General features: G+C 43.4%; 1 protein-coding gene across 2 annotated transcripts in view; it reads right to left on the bottom strand.

Moving 5' to 3' along the window:
* LOC139263916 (PC4 and SFRS1-interacting protein-like) overlaps nt 1-22,824 on the bottom strand; it is a 53,828-nt gene that overhangs the window by 10,621 nt on the left and 20,383 nt on the right. For both annotated transcript variants that reach the window (XM_070880010.1, XM_070880002.1), the window contains exons 8-14: nt 14,795-15,038; nt 13,607-13,728; nt 7,625-7,695; nt 7,463-7,533; nt 3,859-3,960; nt 1,757-1,991; nt 32-161 (exon numbers count right to left, since the gene is read on the bottom strand). In XM_070880010.1, the coding sequence (XP_070736111.1) occupies nt 32-161; nt 1,757-1,991; nt 3,859-3,960; nt 7,463-7,533; nt 7,625-7,695; nt 13,607-13,728; nt 14,795-15,038 (975 nt within the window). The remainder of the gene's footprint in view (nt 1-31; nt 162-1,756; nt 1,992-3,858; nt 3,961-7,462; nt 7,534-7,624; nt 7,696-13,606; nt 13,729-14,794; nt 15,039-22,824) is intronic.

Below are 22,824 nucleotides of genomic sequence, written 5' to 3'. Positions count from 1 at the left end.
TTTTAATCCACCTCAAGCTTTAAACACCCACCTGTTTTGTGGCGGCTGCACAGCGTCCGATTTATTCTTCTTCTCATCGCCAGCCTTGTTCTCTACTCGTTTCAATGAGTGGCCATTCTCTGCATCTTGCGGTGCAACTTCTCCATTCATCGTTTTAGTAGCTAACAGCAAGTAGGAAATGGACCCATTAGCTGGATTACAGAAGCCGCAAGCATCCCTTAAACAAGAGCCGAATATCTTGCACATTTATGCACAACACAGAATGAGTATGAGAATAAACTGGCAGCAAACATAAAAGGGAATCCAGAAGTCTTCTATAGGCATATAAATAGCAAACAGGGAGCAAGAGGAGGTGTGGGGCCGATTAGAGACCAAAAAGGAGACCTGCACATGGAGGCATAGGGCATGGCTGAGGTACTGAATAAGTACTTTGCATTTGTCTTTACCAAGGAAGAAGATGCTGCCAAAGTACTAGTGAAAGAGGGTGTAGTTAAGATATGAGATGGGATAAAAATTACTAAGGAGGATTTACTAGAAAGGCTGGCGGTAATTAAAGTAGATAAGTCACCAGGACCAGACGAGATGCATCCTAGGATGCTGAGATAATTAAAAAGATGGAAATTGTGGAGGTACTGGCCATAATCCTCCTTTAATACAGGGGCGATGCCGGACGACTGGAGAATTGTAAATGTTACACCCTTGTTTAAAAACTCCTACCTAACAGCACTATGGAAGTACCTTCACCACAAGGACTGCAGCGGTTCAAGGCGGCGGCTCGCCACCACCTTCTCAAGGGCAATTAGGGATAGGTAACAAATACTGGGCTTGCCAGCAAGGTCCACATCCTATGAATGAATTTTTTAAAATACTGACCAGGGACAAGAACCCAAAGACCGCCACAGGTCCAGCTGTAGCACTTTTAACAGTTCAGATCAGCACACTGATCAAGCTGCAAGGTTCTGGATCTGCATAACTCAGCTCTTTACTGGAGCAGTGCATATAGTAGCCAAGCCACTGGAAGAACCCCTACTGCTGGTTTTTAAACAGGTGATAATATTTCTAACATTGAGTTTTGGAATGGACTATGAAGGCTCGAAATATGCAGTGTTTTGAGATAAAAGTTTTCCGTCCTCCTGCCAATAGTCTCCTTCTTTTCCCCCCCCCCCATATGAACCAGTGCGATAATTACACGTCATATGTGTACACAGCGATGGTGGAAAAAAAACCTGCTGCTCTTAAATGTCAGCCAGAATCCTTGGAGGCTCTTCCTCGGGGACTGCCCATTGACAGGCTGCCATGTTCCTATGCTCCGTAGAGCTGCGCTGCTGGGAATATAACTCCTGTTTGGGCCACTCAAGCCAGACAGGTTGAAAGGTAGGAACCAGATTAAAGGCCAGTCCACCAGTTCTCCTGATAGGGTGTGAGAGTCAGGCGAATGACTTGTCCATGTAAAAATGCCTTTGTTACAGAAAGAACCCAGAGGCATGACAACTCTAACAGACTTACAAATATAGCCATCAACTGTGGCGAACCACAATCTGCTGGATCTTAAGGCAAAAGGATACTCCGATCAGAGTCAAATATCTTGCTCTGAACAGACAGCAGTGGAAGAAATGGATTGCATCGTGTGTTACTAGGTACAGGAGACTAACAAACTAATTCTCCTTCACCGCTTTTAGGAGTAGAGAACTGAACTTAACCCAGTAGGTTCAATTAATTCAGAACTAGTGAGGGCTGGAGGAAGGATGAACTTTACCAGTCACTTGTTCCTCTGTGTTTTCAGCTTTCTTGTTGGTTTCCAATTGATCACTTTTCTTCTCTTGCTCTCGTGCCTTGACAGCTTCCTCATGCTGCCGCTGGTCAGCAAGAGACTTATTCAGTACTTGCGCAATCACAGAATCACCTTCGCCAACCAAGAACATGGATTTGAATTTGTTGTAAATCATATCTGACTTAAACATGATATCTTGACTGGCTTTGTAGTTTCGCATCTATAACGAGAGAAACCAAATGAAAACATGATCCCATTAGTTGATCCGAGATGAATGTAGAACAGCCCTGTTAGACTTGTGGTTACACAGAATACGCTCACTGTTTCAGAAAATAAATCCTATGGCCCAAGAAACTACACGGCAAAGTGATTAACAGGAGCCTTTGCTTCAGTTGTGAGGGCGAGAATAGTCTCAATTCTCATGTCTTTGTCACAATTAAAACTATGTAAAATATCCCAATATAATTTCTGTAAAATCAACCCATACCCTGCTGCACTTTATCTACAGCACTGTTCTACAATCTGCCCAGCAGCTGAATACTTCCATCTGGAAGGCTGCAGAGCAAAGTCAAAACTGTCCAAAACCATGTACATCAATGCATTGAATGAGTATAACTTCCTCATTGTACAACTCATCCTCTACACCTGTAACACATCATTCACAGCTCCAGCACCATTTCAAGAGTTTCTGTAATGGCAAATCAATACTCTGCCTATCTACCAGGTGTGAAACTTCATACATTTCCAGTCGTTGTAACCCCCTCAAAATAGCGTTGCCTGAAACTCTGCCCCTTGTGCAGAAAATAAAATGCAGCGTTCATCACCAGCTGTTGCAGTAGTTACTGAAAAATGAAGTGGCCTATGGGAAACATCTGTCCCGATTACAGCTATTACCCAATATCTTAAAATCTTTCTACTGAGGCCTTTGCAGCATAAATAGAAAAGGCTGCCTGCTCTGGGGGTAGTTAAACATAATACACACATTCTTTCCAAAACACATTTGCTGGGAAATGCCAAGAAAATAACATTGAACATTCATTTTTTTTTTAAACTTATGCAGAACAAAGCCACACAGGCCAGGAAGGACCCAGGTTCAATCACTGGTCTGTGCTGATCTCTACTGTAATAGCAACAGGAGCAGGGACAAGTGGTCTAATTCTGCAAAGTCTTGGTGGGTTGGAACCACAAAGGAGAAGGAAGCCATTTTGCTCATCGTGCCTGTGCCAGCTCTCTTCTATAGCAATTCAACACGCACCCCACTGCCCTGCTCTCTCCCCGTAACCCTGCATCTTTTTCTGCTTCAAATGTTAATCCAATTTTCTCTTGAAAGGTGCAATGGTCTCTGCCTAAACTAACCCTGTGGCAAAGCATTCCATGCTCTAACAATTCACTGCGTAAATAGCCTCTCACCTCACTCTTGGCGACCATTTTAAACGCTTTGACACAGACTCTCCTCAAAAGAGTCTCCCCGCTTACCCATCAAAACACTTCAGAATCTAGGCTTCACGCTCGCCGTATACTTCCTGGTCATTTACAGTCTTCACCAAAGTGGACCCAGAACTGCCACGTGAGGTACACCACTTTCAACCCTTCCCTAATCTAAGCCTCAGTCTTATATCTTAACTCTCTGCTCCTCGTCAACCAGCATTTCATCCATGCTCCTACATTTCCTCTTGTACCATACACCCACATTTTTGTAACACAAGTGTGAGGCACCTTATCGAATGCCTTTTGAAAGATATATGTATCTACGGCATTCACTCTATCTATACAATTAATCACATTCAAAAAACATTAAATTTGCCAAACATGACTTGCCTTTAACAAATCAATCCACCCATTTCTAAATACTCTCTAATTCTGTCGCAAATTATGGATTCAAAGGGGGGGAAAAGAAATCTAAAGTGATGGCCAGAATTCCTTCTAGTGATCACTACTGAAAAGTGCACAAGCAGATGCCAGGTAAGGATTCCATGGTCAACTAGTCCACCAACGTTCAATGTCCAGCTTCACAGCACTTTCAGAAGGGGAGGGAATGGAAGGAGAGGGGCAGAGCAACAGTGAGAAAAATTCTAAAGGGATCTAACCTTCTTCAGTATTGCAATCAATTCGCTGTGTTTCTGCAGATGCTGTGGAGTAACCTGGAGGGCACTGAGTTCATCCAAGGTCTCAATACATTTCTTCACATCCTAAAGGAACAGAAGTTATATGGGAAGGTACATCAGTTTTGCATCTGCCGTTATTACAAGAACACTGAATTCCTAAATGCAACATTTTTTTTTAAAGTTATATTTGCCGTTGGTGTTCAACCCAATGATTCCAAGTTTAAACCGATCAGTTATGTTCAATTTGTAGGACTGGAGCCACATTGTAATTGGATGAATCTTAACTTTCACGGCAGCACAATAGTGGCACATCTCAGTGACAATGTGGTGTTGTGCCATCTGCAGTATGACTGCCAGTTGGTTTACAACATTAATGCAAGCACCCAGTTGCTAATACCTGTATCGTGACATATTTATAAAACTGCACAAAGTGAAATAGCAAGGAACTGCAGCAAAATAAAAAGGTACTTTATACTTAGATGCAGAACATGCAACACTGCAACCTCAATTGGCCACATTGCCATAATTTGAATTCTCATTACCGGTGGAGGTCAAAGTCTTAGTGCTGTTTTTGTGTCAAGAAGAATTGATGTTTGTGTTAGAATTAATGGGATTTATTAGTGAACCCAACATGATTTATACTATACATGTTTTATGTACAATTAAATGTTTACTTTCTAAATTGCATCTATCCTTCACATTAATAACCCTAATCAACTGTGCAGCAGACATAATACTAGATGAGTCACTAACTGTGCATTCTCTACAGGAGTACTGGGGGAAAAGAAAACACACATTGCTCTGGAACTCCTCCACAAAACCCATCCACTTTTCTCTTTCCATCCTTAAAATCTTTTCAAACCCCATCTTTCCAAATAACCTTTGGACACCCCTCCTAATCTCTCCACAATCATTTCCGCATCCATTCCTTTATCTATTCCTGTTTATTTTTTTCTCTCCTTTAAAGCGCTATAGGACATTTCTTTTGTTGAAGACTACATAAATGCAAGTTTTTGTTGATGCTGGGGCATCGATTATTGCAAAGCACCAAGAATACATGTGGTTTATATCAAACTTCCAGATGCCAGTGTAAGCAGCTCAACTGAGGCTGTGCAGGTAACAATCAAAAGACATGGACCTTGGATACAAGATACAAAACCTTCAGCTTCTCTCCCTCATTCACAATATCAGACATTTTATAGGAACAACTCGTCTAACACAATTAAGACTAGCACCAAACTGGAAGTGTTTCATTTTCACCAACTTAGTATTAGTACTGGCTAAATAATGCAGGGTGACTTGGACAGGTTAGGTGAGTGGGCAAATGCATGACAGATGCAGTATAATGTGAATAAATGTGAGGTTATCCACTTTGGGGGCAAAAACATGAAGGCAGAATATTATCTGAATGGCAGATTAGGAAAAGGGGAGGTGCAACGAGACCTGGGTGTCATGGTACATCAGTCATTGAAAGTTGGCATGCAGGTACAGCAGGCGGTGAAGGCGGCAAGTGGTATGTTGGCCTTCATAGCTAGGGGATTTGAGTATAGGAGCAGGGAGGTCTTACTGTAGTTGTACAGGGCCTTGGTGAGGCTTCACCTGGAATATTGTGTTCAGTTTTGGTCTCCTAATCTGAGGAAGGACGTTTTTGCTATTGAGGGAGTGCAGCAAAGGTTCACCAGCCTGATTCCCGGGATGGCAGGAGTGACATGAGGAGAGACTGGATCGACTGGGCCTGTATTCACTGGAGTTTAGAAGGATGAGAGGGGATCTCATAAATATATAAAATTCTAATGGGACTAGACAGGGTAGATGCAGGAAGAATGTTTCCGATGTTGGGGAAGTCCAGAACCAGAGGACACAGTCTGAGGATAAGGGGTAAACCATTTAGGACTGAGATGAGGAGAAACTTCTTCACTCAGAGAGTGGTTTTAACCTGTGCAATTCCCTACCACAGAGAGTTGTTGATGCCAGTTCATTGGATGCATTCAAGAGGGAGTTAGATATGGCCCTTACGGCTAAAGGGATCAAGGGGTATGGAGAGAAAGGGGAACTGAGGTGAAGGATCAGCCATGATCTTATTGAATGGTGGTGCAGGCTTAAAGGGCCGAATGGCCTACTCCTGCACCTATTTTCTATGTTTCTATGTGACCTCTGACAATGCAGTGACCAGAGACTGGATTGGATGTACTGATCCAGCCAGACTGGTTTACATCCTATATTGTTCTCTCAATGAGGTCAAAGACTTCTTTTTCTTTTGAGAAGTTCTGAAGAGTGTCCTTGTGAGAACTTCTCCAGATACTTTGACACATATGGCTCTGGAGAACAAGACAAGATCAGTTTCTACCTCTGCCTTTATTGGCAGGTACCAAGCATTTAGTGATGCTGTGGCATCAGCTGTGACCGATGCCTGGGAGACTGCTTATCCTGAAATATTGGTCATTTTTGTTCTAGTATCCTGTGCTCCAGTGAGATCTAGGAAAAAAATGAGTAGGAGGTGGTAATGTTCCCTCTACCTTCTGAGGCAATGTGAAATGTGGCTCAGATAATTTTAAGTTGGTTGTAGACTGTTCCTGCAAACGATGCTCGATTTGCTGCTTGACCTGGAGCTTTTGCCACAGCCACTGAAGTGTCTGCTTTGAGCAAATTAAACATTCACAAGTCCTGAATGTTAGCCTGAAACAAGCCATCTACAGTGCAAGTAATTAAAGTTCAAAATTACTTAATTGGCTGTAAAGCACTTGGGACGTGCTGAGGTCACAAAAGGTGCTTATGTAAATGCAAATCTTTTCTTTAATGCACCCCTGGAAATAGTGTAGCCAGGAACCAATATATACCCAGCTGTAGAGGTCATTCACTGGAAAGGAGCTATGTCAAGATGTGGAAATCTTAGTCGGACTGAATGCTGCAATAGTTTAGACACTGGCCTTTCAGCTATATATTCTGGGCTTGAATGCATGTCAGACTGATGTTTATGGTCTCCGCTGGTTACAGAAGTCCTATATAAAATGAGTTTGGGCAGTCTTGACCCAGTTCCATTGGCCACATCACAAAAGTGCACCTAGCTGGCTTTTTTTTGTACAAATATTTAAAAGTCACAGGATGACTTCTGAGAACTGTGAAGTGTCAAGCGTAAACAAAAATGTTTATTTCTAATATCCTTTAGGTAAGGAAATGTGCCATCCTTACCCAGTCTGGCTTATATGTCCCACACCAACATAGTGGACACTGAACTGCCCTCTGAAGTGGCCAAGCAAGCTACTCAGTTGTATCAAACCACTACTCACCACCTTCTCAGAGCAAATAGGGATGGGTGATGGCCACATGCAGAGATTTAATTTAAAAAATGTATTTCTACTAGGTTTCATGACAAGTCATGTGTTCCTTGCTCAATTTTTTAAAAAAGATAAAAGATGAAAATCCTGGTAAACTACAGAACAATTACTAAATATTTACCTGACACCATTGTAAAATGTGACCATCTATTATTCAGAAATGGAAATTACAGATTGCTCTCATCATCATAGATCACACCAAGCTAGGAATGGACCGGATTCTGTATCCAAACGATTTAGTGAGTACTCACGGGCTTGTCGATCTTCAGTGATAATTTGATTTCACTGTGCAATTTTTGAAGTCTCAATTCCATTGACATTTCTGTGAACAAAAGGTGAAGAAAGTCATTTTATGAAATAAAATCCAGCCCGCCTTTCTGATAATACTGCAATGAATCTAAACAGATCCATACCTCTCTTTTTCTCTATTTTCTTGAAGTTGAGTTTTTCTTCTTTCTTTCCTTCTTTCTCCTCTTTAGTTTGTCTAGACACAAGGAAAAATCTGAATTTAACAGATGAACTATAGCAATCGCTCACACTTGGTTCGAGAGAAACAAGCTCTGCGCCAAAGTGCAGAACCTTCTAGGCATGCAATGGAAACATAGAAACATAGAAACATAGAAAATAGGTGCAGGAGTAGGCCATTCACCCTTCGGGCCTGCACCACCATTCAATAAGATCATGGCTGATCATTCACCTCAGTACCCCTTTCCTGCTTTCTCTCCATATCCCTTGATCCCTTTAGCCATAATGGCCATATCTAACTCCCTCTTGAATATATCCAATGAACTGGCATCAACAACTCTCTGTGGCAGGGAATTCCACAGGTTAACAACTCTCTGAGTGAAGAAGTTTCTCCTCATCTCAGTCCTAAATAGCTTACCCCTTATCCTTAGACTGTGTCCCCTGGTTCTGGACTTCCCCAACATCGGGAACATTCTTCCTGCATCTAACATGTCCAGTCCCGCCAGAATTTTATATGTTTCTATGAGATTCCCTCTCATCCTTCTAAACTCCAGTGAATACAGTCCCAGTCAATCCAGTCTCTCCTCATATGTCAGTCCTGCTATCCCTGGAATCAGTCTGGTAAACCTTCGCTGCACTCTCTCAATAGCAAGAACGTCCTTCCTCAGATTAGGAGACCAAAACTGAACACAATATTCCAGGTGAGGCCTCACTAAGGCCCTGTACAACTGCAGTAAGACCTCACTGCTCCTATACTCAAATCTCCTAGCTATGAAGGCCAACATACCATTTGCCGCCTTCACCGCCTGCTGTACCTACATGCCAACTTTCAATGACTGATGTACCATGATACCCAGGTCTCATTGCACCTCACCTTTTCCTAATCTGCCACCATTCAGATAGTATTCTGCCTTCGTGTTTTTGCCACCAAAGTGGATAACCTCACATTTATCCACATTATACTGCATCTACCATGCGTTTGCCCACTCACCTAACCTATCCCAAGTCACCATGCAGCCTCTTAGCATCCTCCTCACAGCTCACACCGCCACCCAGCTTAGTGTCATCTACAAACTTGGAAATATTACACTCAATCCCTTCATCGAAATCATTAATGTATATGGTAAATAGCTGGGATCCCAGCACTGAGCCCTGCGGCACCCCACTAGACACTGCCTGCTGTTCTGAAAAGGACCAGTTTATCCCGACTCTCTGCTTCCTGTCTGCCAACCAGTTCTCTATCCATGTTAGTACATTTTCCCCCAATACCATGTGCTTTAATTTTGCACACCAATCTCTTATGTGGGACCTTGTCAAAAGCCTTTTGAATGTCCAAATACACCAGAACATAAGAACATAAGAATGCCCCTCGAGCCTGCTCTGCCATTCAACAAGATCATGGCTGATCTGGCCGTGGACTCAGCTCCACTTACCCGCCCGCTCCCCATAACCCTCAATTCCCTTATTGGTTAAAAATCTGTGAGATCTGAATACATTCAATGAGCTAGCCTCAACTGCTTCCTTGGGCAGAGAATTCTACAGATTCACAACTCTCTGGGAGAAGAAATTCCTTCTCAACTCAGTTTTAAATTGGCTCCCTCGTATTTTGAGGCTGTGCCCCCTAGTTCTAGTCTCCCCGACCAGTGGAAACAACCTCTCTGCCTCTATCTTGTCTATCCCTTTCATTATTTTAAATGTTTCTATAAGATCACCCCTCATCCTTCTGAACTCCAACAAGTAAAAGACCCAGTCTACTCAATCTATCATAAGGTAACCCCCTCATCTCCAGAATCAGCCTAGTGAATCATCTCTGTACCCCCTACAAAGCTAGTATATCCTTCCTTAAGTAAGGTGACCAAAACTGCACGCAGTACTCCAGGTGCGGCCTCACCAATACCCTGTACAGTTGCAGCAGGACCTCCCTGCTTTTGTACTCCATCCCTCTCGCAATGAAGGCCAACATTCCATTCACCTTCCTGATTACCTGCTGCACCCGTAAACTAACTTTTTGGGATTCATGCACAAGGACCCCCAGTTCACTCTGCACCGCAGCATGTTGTAATTTCTCCCCATTCAAATAATATTCCATTTTACTGTTTTTTTTCCCCCAAGGTGGATGACCTCACATTTTCCGACATTGTATTCCACCTGCCAAACCTTAGCCCATTCGCTTAACCTATCTAAATCTCTTTGCAGCCTGTGTCCTCCACACAACCCGCTTTCCCACTAATCCCTTGTTCTCCCTGCTTCTCCCTTGTCCACTCTACTAGTTACAGCCTCAAAAAATTCTAGAAGATTTGTCAAGCATGATTTCCCTTTTGTAAATCCATGCTGACTTGGACCGATCGCGTCACTGCTTTCCAAATGCGCTGCTATTTCATCTTTGACAATTAATTCCAACATTTTCCCCACTACTGATGTCAGGCTAACCCATCTATAATTACCTGTTTTTTTCTCTTCCTCCTTTCTTAAAAAGTGGTGTTACATTAGCTACCCTCCATTCCATAGGAACTGATCCAGAGTCGATAAGACTGTTGGAAAATGACCACCAATGCATCCACTATTTCTCGGGCCACTTCCTTAAGTACTCTGGGATGCAGACTATCAGGCCCCGGGGATTTATCGGCCTTCAATCCCATCAATTTCCCTCACACAATTTCCCACCCAATAAGGATTTCTTTCAGTTCCTCCTTCTCAGTAGACCCTCGGTCCCCTAGTATTTCCGGAAGGTTATTTGTGTCTTCCTTCGTGAAGACAGAACCAAAGTATTTGTTTAACTGGTCCGCCATTTCTTTGTTCCCCATTATAAATTCACCTGAATTTGACTGCAAGGTACCTACATTTGTCTTCACTAATCATTTTCTCTTCACATATCTATAGAAGCTTTTGCAGTCAGTTTTTATGTTCCCAGCAAGCTTCCTCTCATATTCTATTTTCCCCCTCCTAATTAAACTCTTTGTCTTCCTCTGCTGAATTATAAACTTCTCCCAGTCCTCAGGTTTGCTGCTTTTTTTGGCCAATTTATATGCCTCTTACTTGGACTTAACACTATCCTTAATTTCCCTTGTTAGCCATGGTTGAGCCACCTTCCCCGTTTTATTTTTACTCCAGACAGGGATGTGCAAATGTTGAAGTTCATCCATGTAATCTTTAAATGTTTGCCATTGCTTATCCACTCTCAACCCTTTAAGTATCACTCGCCAGTCTATTCTCGCCAATTCACGTCTCATACCATCGAAGTTACCTTTCCTTAAGTTCTTGACCCTAGTCTCTGAATTAAGTGCATCACTCTCCATCTTAATAAAGAATTCTACCATATTATGGTCACTCTTCCCCAAGAGGCCTCGCACAAGATTGTTAATTAGTCCTTTCTTTTTACACATCACACAGTCTAGGATGGCCAGCCCTCTAGTTGGTTCCTCGACATATTGGTCTAGAAAACCATCCCTAATACACTCCAAGAAATCATCCTCCACCGCATTGCTACCAGTATGGTTAGCCCAATCAATATGTAGATTAAAGTCACCCATGATAACTGCTGTACCTTTATTGCATGCATCCCTAATTTCTTATTTGATGCTGTCCCCAACCTCTCTACTACTGTTTGGTGGTCTGTATACAACTCCCACAGGCGTTTTCTGCCCCATGATATTCCGTAGCTCCACCCATACCGATTCCACATCATCCAAGCTAATGTCCTTCCTTACTATTGCATTAATTTCCTCTTTAACCAGCAACGCCACCCCAGCTCCTTTTCCTTTCTGTCTATCCTTCCTAAATGTTGAATACTCCTGGATGTTGAGTTCCCAAGCCTTGGTCATCCTGGAGCCATGTCTCCGTGATGCCAATTATATCATATCCGTTTACAGCTATCTGCACAGTTAATTCATCCACCTTATTACGAATACTCCTCGCATCGAGGCACTGAGCCTTCAGGCTTGTCTTTTTAAACACACTTTGCCCCTTTAGAATTTTGCTGTAACGTGCCCCTTTTTGCATTTTGCCTTGGGTTTCTCTGTCCTCCACTTTTACTTTTCTTCTTTCTATCTTTTGCTTCTGTCCCCATTCTACTTCCCTTTGTCTCCCTGCATAGGTTCCCACCCCCCCCCTGCCATATTAGTTTAACTCCTCCCCAACAGTACTAGCAAACACTCCCCCTAGGACATTGGTTCCAGTCCTGCCCAGGTGCAGACCATCCGGATTGTACTGGTCCCACCTCCCCCAGAACTGGTTCCAATGCCCCAGGAATTTTGAATCCCTCCCTTCTGCACCACTCCTCAAGTATGCATCTGAGCTATCCTGCGATTCCTACTCTGACTAGCATGTGGCCCTGGTAGCAATCCTGAGATTACTACTTTTGAGGTCTACTTTTTAAATTTAGCTCCTAGCTCCCGAAATTCATCTTGTAGGACCTCATCCCATTTTTTTCCCTTCCGTCTCAAGTACCAGATCCAGGATCAGTCCGAGAGGTGGATTTGGGCTAAATGAGGAAGCCAGGGAGGACCAGGCAATATCGATCTGCCGCTCAACACCATGAAGAGGGAAATCAGCCTCACTGCAGACATCTCATTGCTAAAGTTCCTTGCATGAGAAGCTGGATTAAGCAACTAGTGACAAATAAGGCACACGCCATTGGATCTGGGCATCAAGATAAGCTGCATGTCAAAAGCTATGCTGTGTATATCCGTGCAAAAGGCAGATATCAAAGGAAAGTCTCAGGCTTGGGACAAGATCTGCTGGACAGCATTAGCTAGAAAGTAGATAGGAGATCACATGCTCTTATCAAGAACTTGGTACCCATCTTCATTGGGTAGTAATGTGAGATAGCTAGGATAAAAGTCCAGTAGCATGTAAGGAATTAAGCAAGACTTTTCATAATCCTGGATGTTGCCAAAAACTTACCAAGAACTCGAGGCTAAGATGAACATTCTTAAAAAGGTATGGGGAGTTGGAAATTGCCCACAGTTGAAGAAATGAGTGTCAAAATAAATTTAGAATATGAAGGTAAAAAACGACTCAAAAATCTAACAGGAGGTAAGCAAGGTCTCTTTGGGGGTGAGGCTAAGTTGGTTTCAGCTGACACGCTTGACAATGGGATATTTAAACAAATCCTCTGACAGATTTTGATAATCTGATACCATACTCCAGGTCAATGTTCCCTGTAAGCTGCGCAGCCAGGGGTCCCATGCAGCTAGCTTTTCAATAAAAAAAACGAGCATGTGTGGTATTTTGAAGGGGCCGTGCGGCACGAAAAAAAATAAGATGGAACATTGCTCCAGTGTACTGCTGATAACTGTAATCAGCCTAACTCATTGATCTATCATCCAGGTCGGATTAGTCATTGAGAATTGGAATTCTTCCTATTTGGCTCCGAACAGCCAAAGTCCCAAGTGGCACGGTATAAGTAGCGCAATAAGCATCAGATACCCTACAAATACTAGTAAGCTGCATGTACCCTATAAGCTTTGGTTCCCCAAGCTTTGATAAGTGATAAACGTCATCAAAAGAGAATGGAAGGAAATTGCTAGCCTAAATAATTGGGGCCTCCCTGATTAACTTGTAGCTAAGGTCAATGGAACATGGAATTGTGTCACAGGGAGCAGTTCAGCCAGAGATCATTGCAAGATTTAAGGGGAAAATTGGATAAATATTTGAAGTAGAGGAAGGTAGAGGGCTATGGGAGAGAACAGGGCAGTGGGATTAGTTTTGGATAACTGGCACAGACACAATGGACAAATAGCTTCCTTCTGTGCTACAAACCTCTGGTTCCACAGAAACCCAATCCTCAAGATTAATCACAAAATAAACCTGGGCCAGCTATAACCAGTCATTAGGGCACTCCGTGCTGACATTCGATGCAAAGTATTTCAATAATCAACAGGTCATCTTGATCAATGCACAAAAATGTATCAACAGAAACTGGTACTTACTGCTCATCTTTTTTGTTCTCCTCTGCTTTGCGCAGCTTTTCCTCTTGTTCCTTCTCATTTTTACCTTTCATTAGATTTCGTCTATTAGCAGCATCCCACTTACTTTTCTTGATTTTCTCTTCCTTTTAATGGAGATGGTCAACAAAAAATATTGCAGATGAGAAAAGATGAAAATACAAGATAAAGGTGTATCAGAGGAATGCATGGCGACCTGTTCTTTGATAGCAACAGTTTATGAGTTAAAAACTTCTTGGCACAAGCTGTCCTATTAGCTTTGCATGGAGGTGCTAGTCTGAAAGTACAAGAGAGATTATAGGATGCCATTATCTCACGGAAAGCTGCAATGTCTCCTGCTCAATGACCAAACTGAACAATTGCACAATCCAGAAAGATAATGTGTCCAGCAGTGATAGCAGATCCTGATTCTAGAATTATAGCTTGTGGACAACTGAGTGATTAAAATTATCCTTGCTTCCTTTTCAGACTGAGAACTTGAGACGGGGGGGGGGGGGGGGGGCGATAAAGAGAGGGAGTAAGCTGAAGACAATTGCTTACTGGGACAATAAATGGGACATCAAGAACTACATCAACAGACCATCCTAGAACAACCGTAGAATATGGAACTTTATCCACATGTATTTGGTAGTCCCTCAAAAAAGTAGTAGTTTATAACTAACTGTATTTGTATACAACAGGAACAGATATCCTAGCACCACACTGGAAAACCAACGGCCACATTTTTGTATCTTGGGGAAGAGATTTCGAGCTAGTTTTGAAGTTTCTCTCATTGCTAGAAATAAAAGGACCCCACACCCACCATGAAAATCATCTGTCCTACCAGTTTGTACAAGTGTTAACAACTTGCATTAACCTATCCACCATTCACAAATGACGATTTGAAAAGGAAGCAACTTTCAAAATGTATGTCATCAATCCATTCCAAATCCAATATTTTACTCGCCAGGAATGTAGAACGGAATATTGTTAAATCAGGCTACTGGGCTTCTGTAAAGGCGATTTAATTTTCAAGTCTGCTCCTACCAGACCATAAACAAGATATACAGTCATCAACTCTCAGTCTCCCTCATTAGTTTAACCTGAGGGAGATGAACAAACATAAATCAGGTTCTTAAGCAAAATGAAACTCGAATCCACTCTCCATACTTTTATATATTGGACAGTACATACTTCATCCTCTGGCTCCTCCTCTTCAGACTCTGAAGTTGACTTGGTCTTGGTATTCCTCCTTCGCTTGGGTTCTGCCAGGTCCTTCTTTCCTTCCTTTTTAATCACTTCTTTTTTTGGTTTGTCGATCTTTTTCTCCTCTTTCTTCTCTTCTTCCTCCTTCACTTTCTTCTGCTCTTGTTGCTTCTTCCGCTTTTCTTCTGGAGCTGCCTTCTTTTCCTCAGCTTTGTTCATACCATCACTCTCACTGGCAGTACATACAAAACATCAGGCATGTTATAAACAAACTTTGAAACGAGCACCAGTGGAACTTAAAAGTTTCAGGAGAGAAGACAGCCATTTGATCAGAGCTACCCACTTTAATCCCAATTCCTCCCCCTTTCCCCATACCATTTAATATGGGGGCCGAATCGCAAAATGCGAGCTAGGCCATTTAGCAGGGAAATCAGGATGCACTTCTTCACAAAGAAAGAGAGATAGTACAATTATGTCATTTTCTCCTCCAAAAAGGTTGTGGATGCTGGGTCAAGCGAAATTTTCAAGACTGTGATCGATAATATTAGTTAGGCAAGTGTAGAGAGATATGGAGCATAGGCGGATAAATGCTGTTGAGATACAGATCAACCTTAATCTTATTAAATGTCAGAACAGCTCAAGGGACAGTATTGATCATCTCCTGTTTCTATGGGCCCAAGTTTCCACAAGAAAAAAAACGGGTGCCCCTCCGAGCTGGGCGCCCGTTTTTCGCGCCTAAAACGGCGCCTAAAAAAATCTTCGGTAGTCTGCACCGACTTACAGGTCCTCTGGCCCTTGGCGCAGTCAGCACGAGCTGTGGGGGAGGGGCGGAGCCAGGTCCCGGCGCTGAAAACAGTGCCGGGACCTCTGCACAGGCGTGCTACAGTCGGCACGCAAGTGCAGTAGCTCCAGGCGCCGAACTGTGTGGGAGGGGCCCGAAGCACGCAGCCCCTAGCCCTGGCCCAATGGCCTCACTGGGGCTCCTCCCACGCCCAGCTCCTGCTCCCCGCCTGACCAGACCCGACACCCGCTCCCCCCCCCCTCCGACGACCCGACACCCGCTCCCCCCCCCCCGCACCGACCAGAGACCCGCGCTCCTGTTCCCCGACCCGACGCTCCCCCCCCCCGCTCTCCCTCCCTCCCCCCCCCCGCTCTCCCTCCCTCTCCCCCCCCCGCCCGCCCCCACCCCCCCCCCCGCTCTCCCCCCCTCCCTCCCCCACCCCCCCCCCCGCTCTCCCCCCCTCCCTTCCCCACCCCCCCGCTCTCCCCCCCCCCCCCTCTGCTCTCCCTCCCTCTCTCCCTCTCTCTCGCTCTCTCCCCCTCCCGCTCAGCGGCACGAACGGCTGCAGAATTCTCCCTGGCTGAAGCACTTTCACACAGGTAGGAAGATGGTTTATTTAATCTTTTCGTGGCTTATAAATGTTTATTCAGGTTGGATTTATTTGTATAATATTTGTAGAAGTATAAATAAGGATTTATTGTCGAATTTAATGAGTTCCCCTCCCCTCCCCTCTCCCCACCTCGTTCTGGACGCCTAATTTGTAACCTGCGCCTGATTTTTTAATGTGCAGAACATGTTTTTTCAGTTCTACAAAAATCTTCACTGGCTCCATTCTACTTTAGTTTGGAGTACATTTTCACTGTGGAAACTTTCAAATCAGGCGTCAGTGGCCGGACACGCCCCCTTTTGAAGAAAAAATTCTGTTCTAAACTAGAACTGTTCTACCTGACTAGAACTGCAGAAAAAAAAGTGGAGAATTGCAATTTCTAAAATAGTCCGTTCTCCACCAGTTGCTCCTAAAAATCAGGCGCGAATCATGTGGAAACTTGGGCCCTATGTTCCTAATGTTTGTTCTCAAAAACAACATTCACAGAATCCTTCCCAACTAAGGAATCGATAGGCCCTGATGCAACTAATTCCTCTAATGTAGAACTAAAATTTTCTTTAGTACCTCTTTCAAATGAGTCGTTAAACTAAAGCTCCATATGACCTCGCAAGTGCCATGGCACTATTCTGCAGGGGAGACTTGGCCAATTTTTAACCCTCAACAATCACTAAATAAATAAAGACTATTTTATTTATTAATATACTTGTTGGCAAAAGGGACAATATTATGATTAAGAACGTAGGAACATAAGAAGTAAGAGCAGAAGTAGGCCATTTGGTCCCTCAAGCCTGCTCCACCAATGAGATCATACCTGATCTTCTACCTCAACTCCACTTGTCTGCAATATCCCCGTATCCATCAATTCCCTTAATATCCAAAAATCTATCGATCTCTGTCTTGAATTTGTTCACCGTCTAAGCTTCCACAGCTCTCTGGGGTAGAGAATTCCAAAGATTCACAACCCTCCGAGTGAAGACATTTCTCATCTCAGTCCTAAATAGTCGACCCTTATTTGGAGACTGTGACCTCTGGTTCTAGACTCCCCAACCAAGGGAAACATCCTCCCTGCATCTACCCTGTAAGAATTTAGTATGTTTCAATGAGATCACCTCTCATTCTTCTAAACTCTAGAGAATATAAGCCTAGTCTATTCAATCTCTCCTCATTGGATATAAAAGGGGTCGGAGGGTCTAGTAAGGAGGAGGAACTGAGGGAAATCCTTATTAGTCGGGAAATTGTGTTGGGGAAATTGATGGGATTGAAGGCCGATAAATCCCCAGGGCCTGATGGACTGCATCCCAGAGTACTTAAGGAGGTGGCCTTGGAAATAGTGGATGCATTGACAGTCATTTTCCAACATTCCATTGACTCTGGATCAGTTCCTATGGAGTGGAGGGTAGCCAATGTAACCCCACTTTTTAAAAAAGGAGGGAGAGAAAACAGGGAATTACAGACCGGTCAGCCTGACATCGGTAGTGGATAAAATGATGGAATCAATTATTAAGGATGTCATAGCAGTGCATTTGGAAAGAGGTAATATGATAGGTCCAAGTCAGCATGGATTTGTGAAAGGGAAATCATGCTTGACAAATCTTCTGGAATTTTTTGAGGATGTTTCCAGTAGAGTGGACAAGGGAAAACCAGTTGATGTGGCGTATTTGGACTTTCAGAAGGCTTTCGACAAGGTCCCACACAAGAGATTAATATGCAAAGTTAAAGCACATGGGATTGGGGGTAGTGTGCTGACATGGATTGAGAACTGGTTGTCAGACAGGAAGCAAAGAGTAGGAGTAAATGGGGACTTTTCAGAATGGCAGGCAGTGACTAGTGGGGTACCGCAAGGTTCTGTGCTGGGGCCCCAGCTGTTTACACTGTACATTAATGATTTAGATGAGGGGATTAAATGTAGTATCTCCAAATTTGCGGATGACACTAAGTTGGGTGGCAGTGTGAGCTGCAAGGAGGATTCTATGAGGCTGCAGAGCGACTTGGATAGGTTAGGTGAGTGGGCAAATGCATGGCAGATGAAGTATAATGTGGATAAATGTGAGGTTATCCACTTTGGTGGTAAAAACAGAGAGACAGACTATTATCTGAATGGTGACAGATTAGGAAAAGGGGTGCAAAGAGACCTGGGTGTCATGGTACATCAGTCATTGAAGGTTGGCATGCAGGTACAGCAGGCGGTTAAGAAAGCAAATGGCATGTTGGCCTTCATAGCGAGGGGATTTGAGTACAAGGGCAGGGAGGTGTTGCTACAATTGTACAGGGCCTTGGTGAGGCCACACCTGGAATATTGTGTACAGTTTTGGTCTCCTAACTTGAGGAAGGACATTCTTGCTATTGAGGGAGTGCAGCGAAGGTTCACCAGACTGATTCCCGGGATGGCGGGACTGACCTATCAAGAAAGACTGGATCAACTGGGCTTGTATTCACTGGAGTTCAGAAGAATGAGAGGGGACCTTATAGAAACATTTAAAATTCTGACGGGGTTAGACAGGTTGGATGCAGGAAGAATGTTCCCAATGTTGGGGAAGTCCAGAACCAGGGGACACAGTCTAAGGATAAGGGGGAAGCCATTTAGGACCGAGATGAGGAGGAATTTCTTCACCCAGAGAGTGGTGAACCTGTGGAATTCTCTACCACAGAAAGTTGTTGAGGCCAATTCACTAAATATATTCAAAAAGGAGTTAGATGAAGTCCTTACTACTAGGGGAATCAAGGGGTATGGTGAGAAAGCAGGAATGGGGTACTGAAGTTGCATGTGCAGCCATGAACTCATTGAATGGCGGTGCAGGCTAGAAGGGCCGAATGGCCTACTCCTGCACCTATTTTCTATGTTTCTATGTTTCTATTTTCTAATCCCCTCCATCCCAGGAATCAGTCTGGTGAACCTTCGTTGCACTCCCTCTATGGCAAGTATATCCTTCCTTAGGTAAGGAGACCAAAATGTACACAATATTCCAGGTGTGGACTCTTTAATCTTATACTCAAATCCTCTTGTAATAAAAGCCAACATACCATTTGCTTTCTTAATTGCTTGCTGTACCTGCATGTTAACTTTCAGTGATTCGTGTAGAAGGACACCCAAGTCCCTTTGAACACCAACATTTCCCAATCTTTCACCATTTAAAAAATACTCTGCTTTTCTATTTTTCCTACTAAATTGGATAACTTCACATTTCTCCACATTATATTCCATTTGCCATGTTCTTGCCCACTCACTTAGCCTGTCTATATACCCTTGAAGCCTCTTTGTATCCTCCTCACAACTTACATTCCCACCTAGCTTTGAATCATCAGCAAACTTGGACACATTACATTTGGTCCCCTCAGCTAAATCATTGATATATGTGAATAGCTGAGGCCCAAGCGCCAATCCTTGCGGTACTCCACTAGTTACAGCCTGCCAACCTGAAAATGACCAGTTTATGCCTACTCTGTTTTCTATCCATTAATCAATCCTCAATCCATGCTAGTATATTACCCCCAATCCCATGAGCCCTAATTTTGTTTAATAACCTCTGTGTGGCACCTTATCAAATGCCTTCTGAAAATCCATACACATCCACTGGTTCTCCCTAATCTATTTCTGTTAGTTACAACCTCAAAAAACTCAACAGATTTGTAAACATATTTCCCTTTCATAAATCCGTGTCGACTTTGCCCAATCTATTATATTCCAAGTGTCCTGTTACCATGTCTTTAATAGATTATTATTGAGAGAGAACACCTCCTCAGGTCGGGAAGTATAAGAGCTGGAGCAGCATACCTCTACAACTTCCAGCACGAACTGGTCCAGGTATGCGTTGGCTACTGATGTCAGGCTAACTGGTCTGTAGTTCCCCATTTTCTCCCTCCTTTCTTAAATAGTGCAGTTACATTTACTACCTTCCAATCTGTGGAATTTTAGAAGATGACAACCAATGTATCCACTATTTCTATAGCCACCTTTTTCAAAGCCCTAGGATGTAGGCCATCAGGTCCAGGGGATTTATCGGCTTTCAGTCCCATTAATTTTCACCAATACTATTTTTTTTGCTAATACTAATTTCTTTCAGTTCCTCATTCTCGCTAGACCCTTGGTTCTCCACTATTTCCGAAGACAGACACAAAGTATCTGTTTAATTTCTCTGCTATTCTTTATTCCCCATTATAATTTCTCCTGTTTCAGCCTGTAGGGGACCCACATTTACTTTCACCAATCTTTTCATTTCTACATTCCCATAGAAGCTTTGAGTCTTTTTATGTCTCTCGCTAGTTTGCCCTCATATTCTATTTCCCCTTTCTTTATCAATTTCTTGGTCCTCCTTTGCTGACTTCTAAAATCCTCCCAATCCTCAGGCTTACTGCTCTTTTTTGGCAACATTATAAGCTTGTTCCTTTGATTTAATGCTATCTTTAACTTCTCGTTAGCCACAGTTGGACCACTTTTCCTGTGGTGTTTTTGTGCCTTAAAGGAATGTTTGTTTGTTGTAAATTATGTATTAATTCTTTAAATGCTAGCCATTGCTTGTCTACCGTCATACCTTTTAATGTAGTTTCCCAATCTACCTCAGCTTCAAGTCCTACTCCAGAGACTTGAGCACAAAAATCTAGGCTGGCACTCCAGTGCTGCACTGTCAGGGCTAACCCCTCCTTTTCTATTTTGCCTATCTCTTCTAAAAGTTAAGTCTCCTGGAATATTTAGTTCCCATCCTTTACCACTTTGCAACCACAACTCCGTAATGGCTATTAGATGAAACCTATTCATTTCTATCTGCATTATTAATTCATCTATTTTGTTGTGAATGCTTCACGCAGATATAGTGCCTTTAGCTTTGACTTATTTCTATTCTTCCCTGATGCCACCTTAGTCACTATGCCTAATTACCTTTATTACTTTCTCTGTCCCTTCCTGACCCACTCTGCTTATTTTTATCCCAAACCCTACTCTGCTCTAGAGCCTTGACATTTCTCTTGCTGCTTTTAAATTTACGCTTTCCAGAAACCGCCCATTCCCCCTTCATTAGTTTAAAGCCCAGTCGATTACCCTAGTTATTCGGTTCACCAGGACACTGGCCCCAGCCCTGTTTAAGTGGAGCTTGTTCCAACAGAACAGCTCCTTCTTTCCCCAGTACTGGTGTCAGTGCCCCATGAACTGAAACCCCTTCCTCCCACACCACTCTGAGCCATGCATTTAAACCTCTAATCGGGTTGTCCCTATACCAATTTGCACATGGCTCAGGTAACAATCCAGAGATTACCTTTGGAGGTTCTGCTTTTTAATTTGGATCCTAGCTCGTCAAACTCCCTCAGCAGAGTCTCATTCCTGGTTCTACCTATGTCATTGGTTCCTACGTGGACCACGACAACTGGATCCTCCCCATCCCACTCCAAGCTCTTCTCCAGCCACGAGGAGAAATCCTTAACCTTGGCACCAGGCAGGCAACACAATCTCCGGAACTCCCTGTCACGGCTGCAGAGAACAGAATCTATCCCACTGACTATCCTGTCGCATACCAGTACCACATTCCTTTTTACTCCCCTCTTGAATGGCCTCCTGTTCCACGGTCAGTTTGCCCATCCTCCCTGCAGTCCTTTTCCTCATCCATACAGACAGCAAGTACTTCATGCCTGTTGGACAAGGTCAAGGGCTGAGGCTCCTCCATCACTACATCCTGGGTCTGCATACCTGTCTCACACTCACCCTCCTGTCCCTGACCATTGATGAACTCTAAAGTACTACTTAACCTAAGGAGTGTGACTGCCTCCTGGAACAAAGTGTCCAGGTAACTCTCCCCTTCCCTGATGCCGCGCAATGTCTGCACGTCGTATCCAGCTCAACAACTATGAGCTGAAGTTCCTCGAGCTGCATGCACGTACTGCAGATGTGGTTGCTTGTGATCTCGCTGGTCTCCATAAACTCCCACATGCTGCAGTTATGGCATGCCATCTGACCTATCTATCTAAACTTCTTTATTTATTTGACTAGTTAATTCATTATTTTTATCAATTATTTTAGTTTTACAGGCAACTCTCAATTATCCGGGTCCCTCAGGGATTGGGCTATGGCAGGTAAACGATTTCTCCATTCGAGCGAGTTGACATTACAGTTAATGCTTACAGTACTGCAGGTGTGCTTTAACCAATAGCTGTAGCGTATCTTCTAATCCTTGAATTCTAGTCCTCTAGATCTAAACACCATTAGGCTTGTTGATTACTTCCTGTAACTGTTCGTGGCATTTTAATGAATTGTGAGAGGCAGTGGACCTGTGTGCAAGCAGCAGCGGGAGCTGAGGCAAGGCAAGAGCGCATAAAAGCAGCGCAGCAAGTGCAGGCTCGACAGAGACAGTGGACCTGTGTGCGAGCAGCAGTGGAAGCCGAGGCAAGGCAGAGCGCTTAAAAGCAAGGCTCAACAGGCAACATTCGAAAGGAACATCAGAGTTTCAAAATGACATCACACACACGGAATTTTAAATGCCGTTACAACGGTTTCCCGTTGCATCCGTGTGCGGATAATCAAGAGTTGCCTGTATTACTTAATTGGTTTATCTAGTTTAGTTATTAATTTAATAAAGTAAAGTTAGAGCAATTTATAGTTATTGCAATTTAGTTTCTTAGCTAGCTTAAAGACTAAAAAAGTCTGTA

This window comes from Pristiophorus japonicus, chromosome 1, assembly GCF_044704955.1.
Source record: "Pristiophorus japonicus isolate sPriJap1 chromosome 1, sPriJap1.hap1, whole genome shotgun sequence".
Classification (NCBI taxonomy): domain Eukaryota; kingdom Metazoa; phylum Chordata; class Chondrichthyes; family Pristiophoridae; genus Pristiophorus; species Pristiophorus japonicus.
The sequence above is the reverse complement of the archived record's forward strand: the minus strand, read 5'-3'. Positions and strand labels throughout refer to the sequence as shown.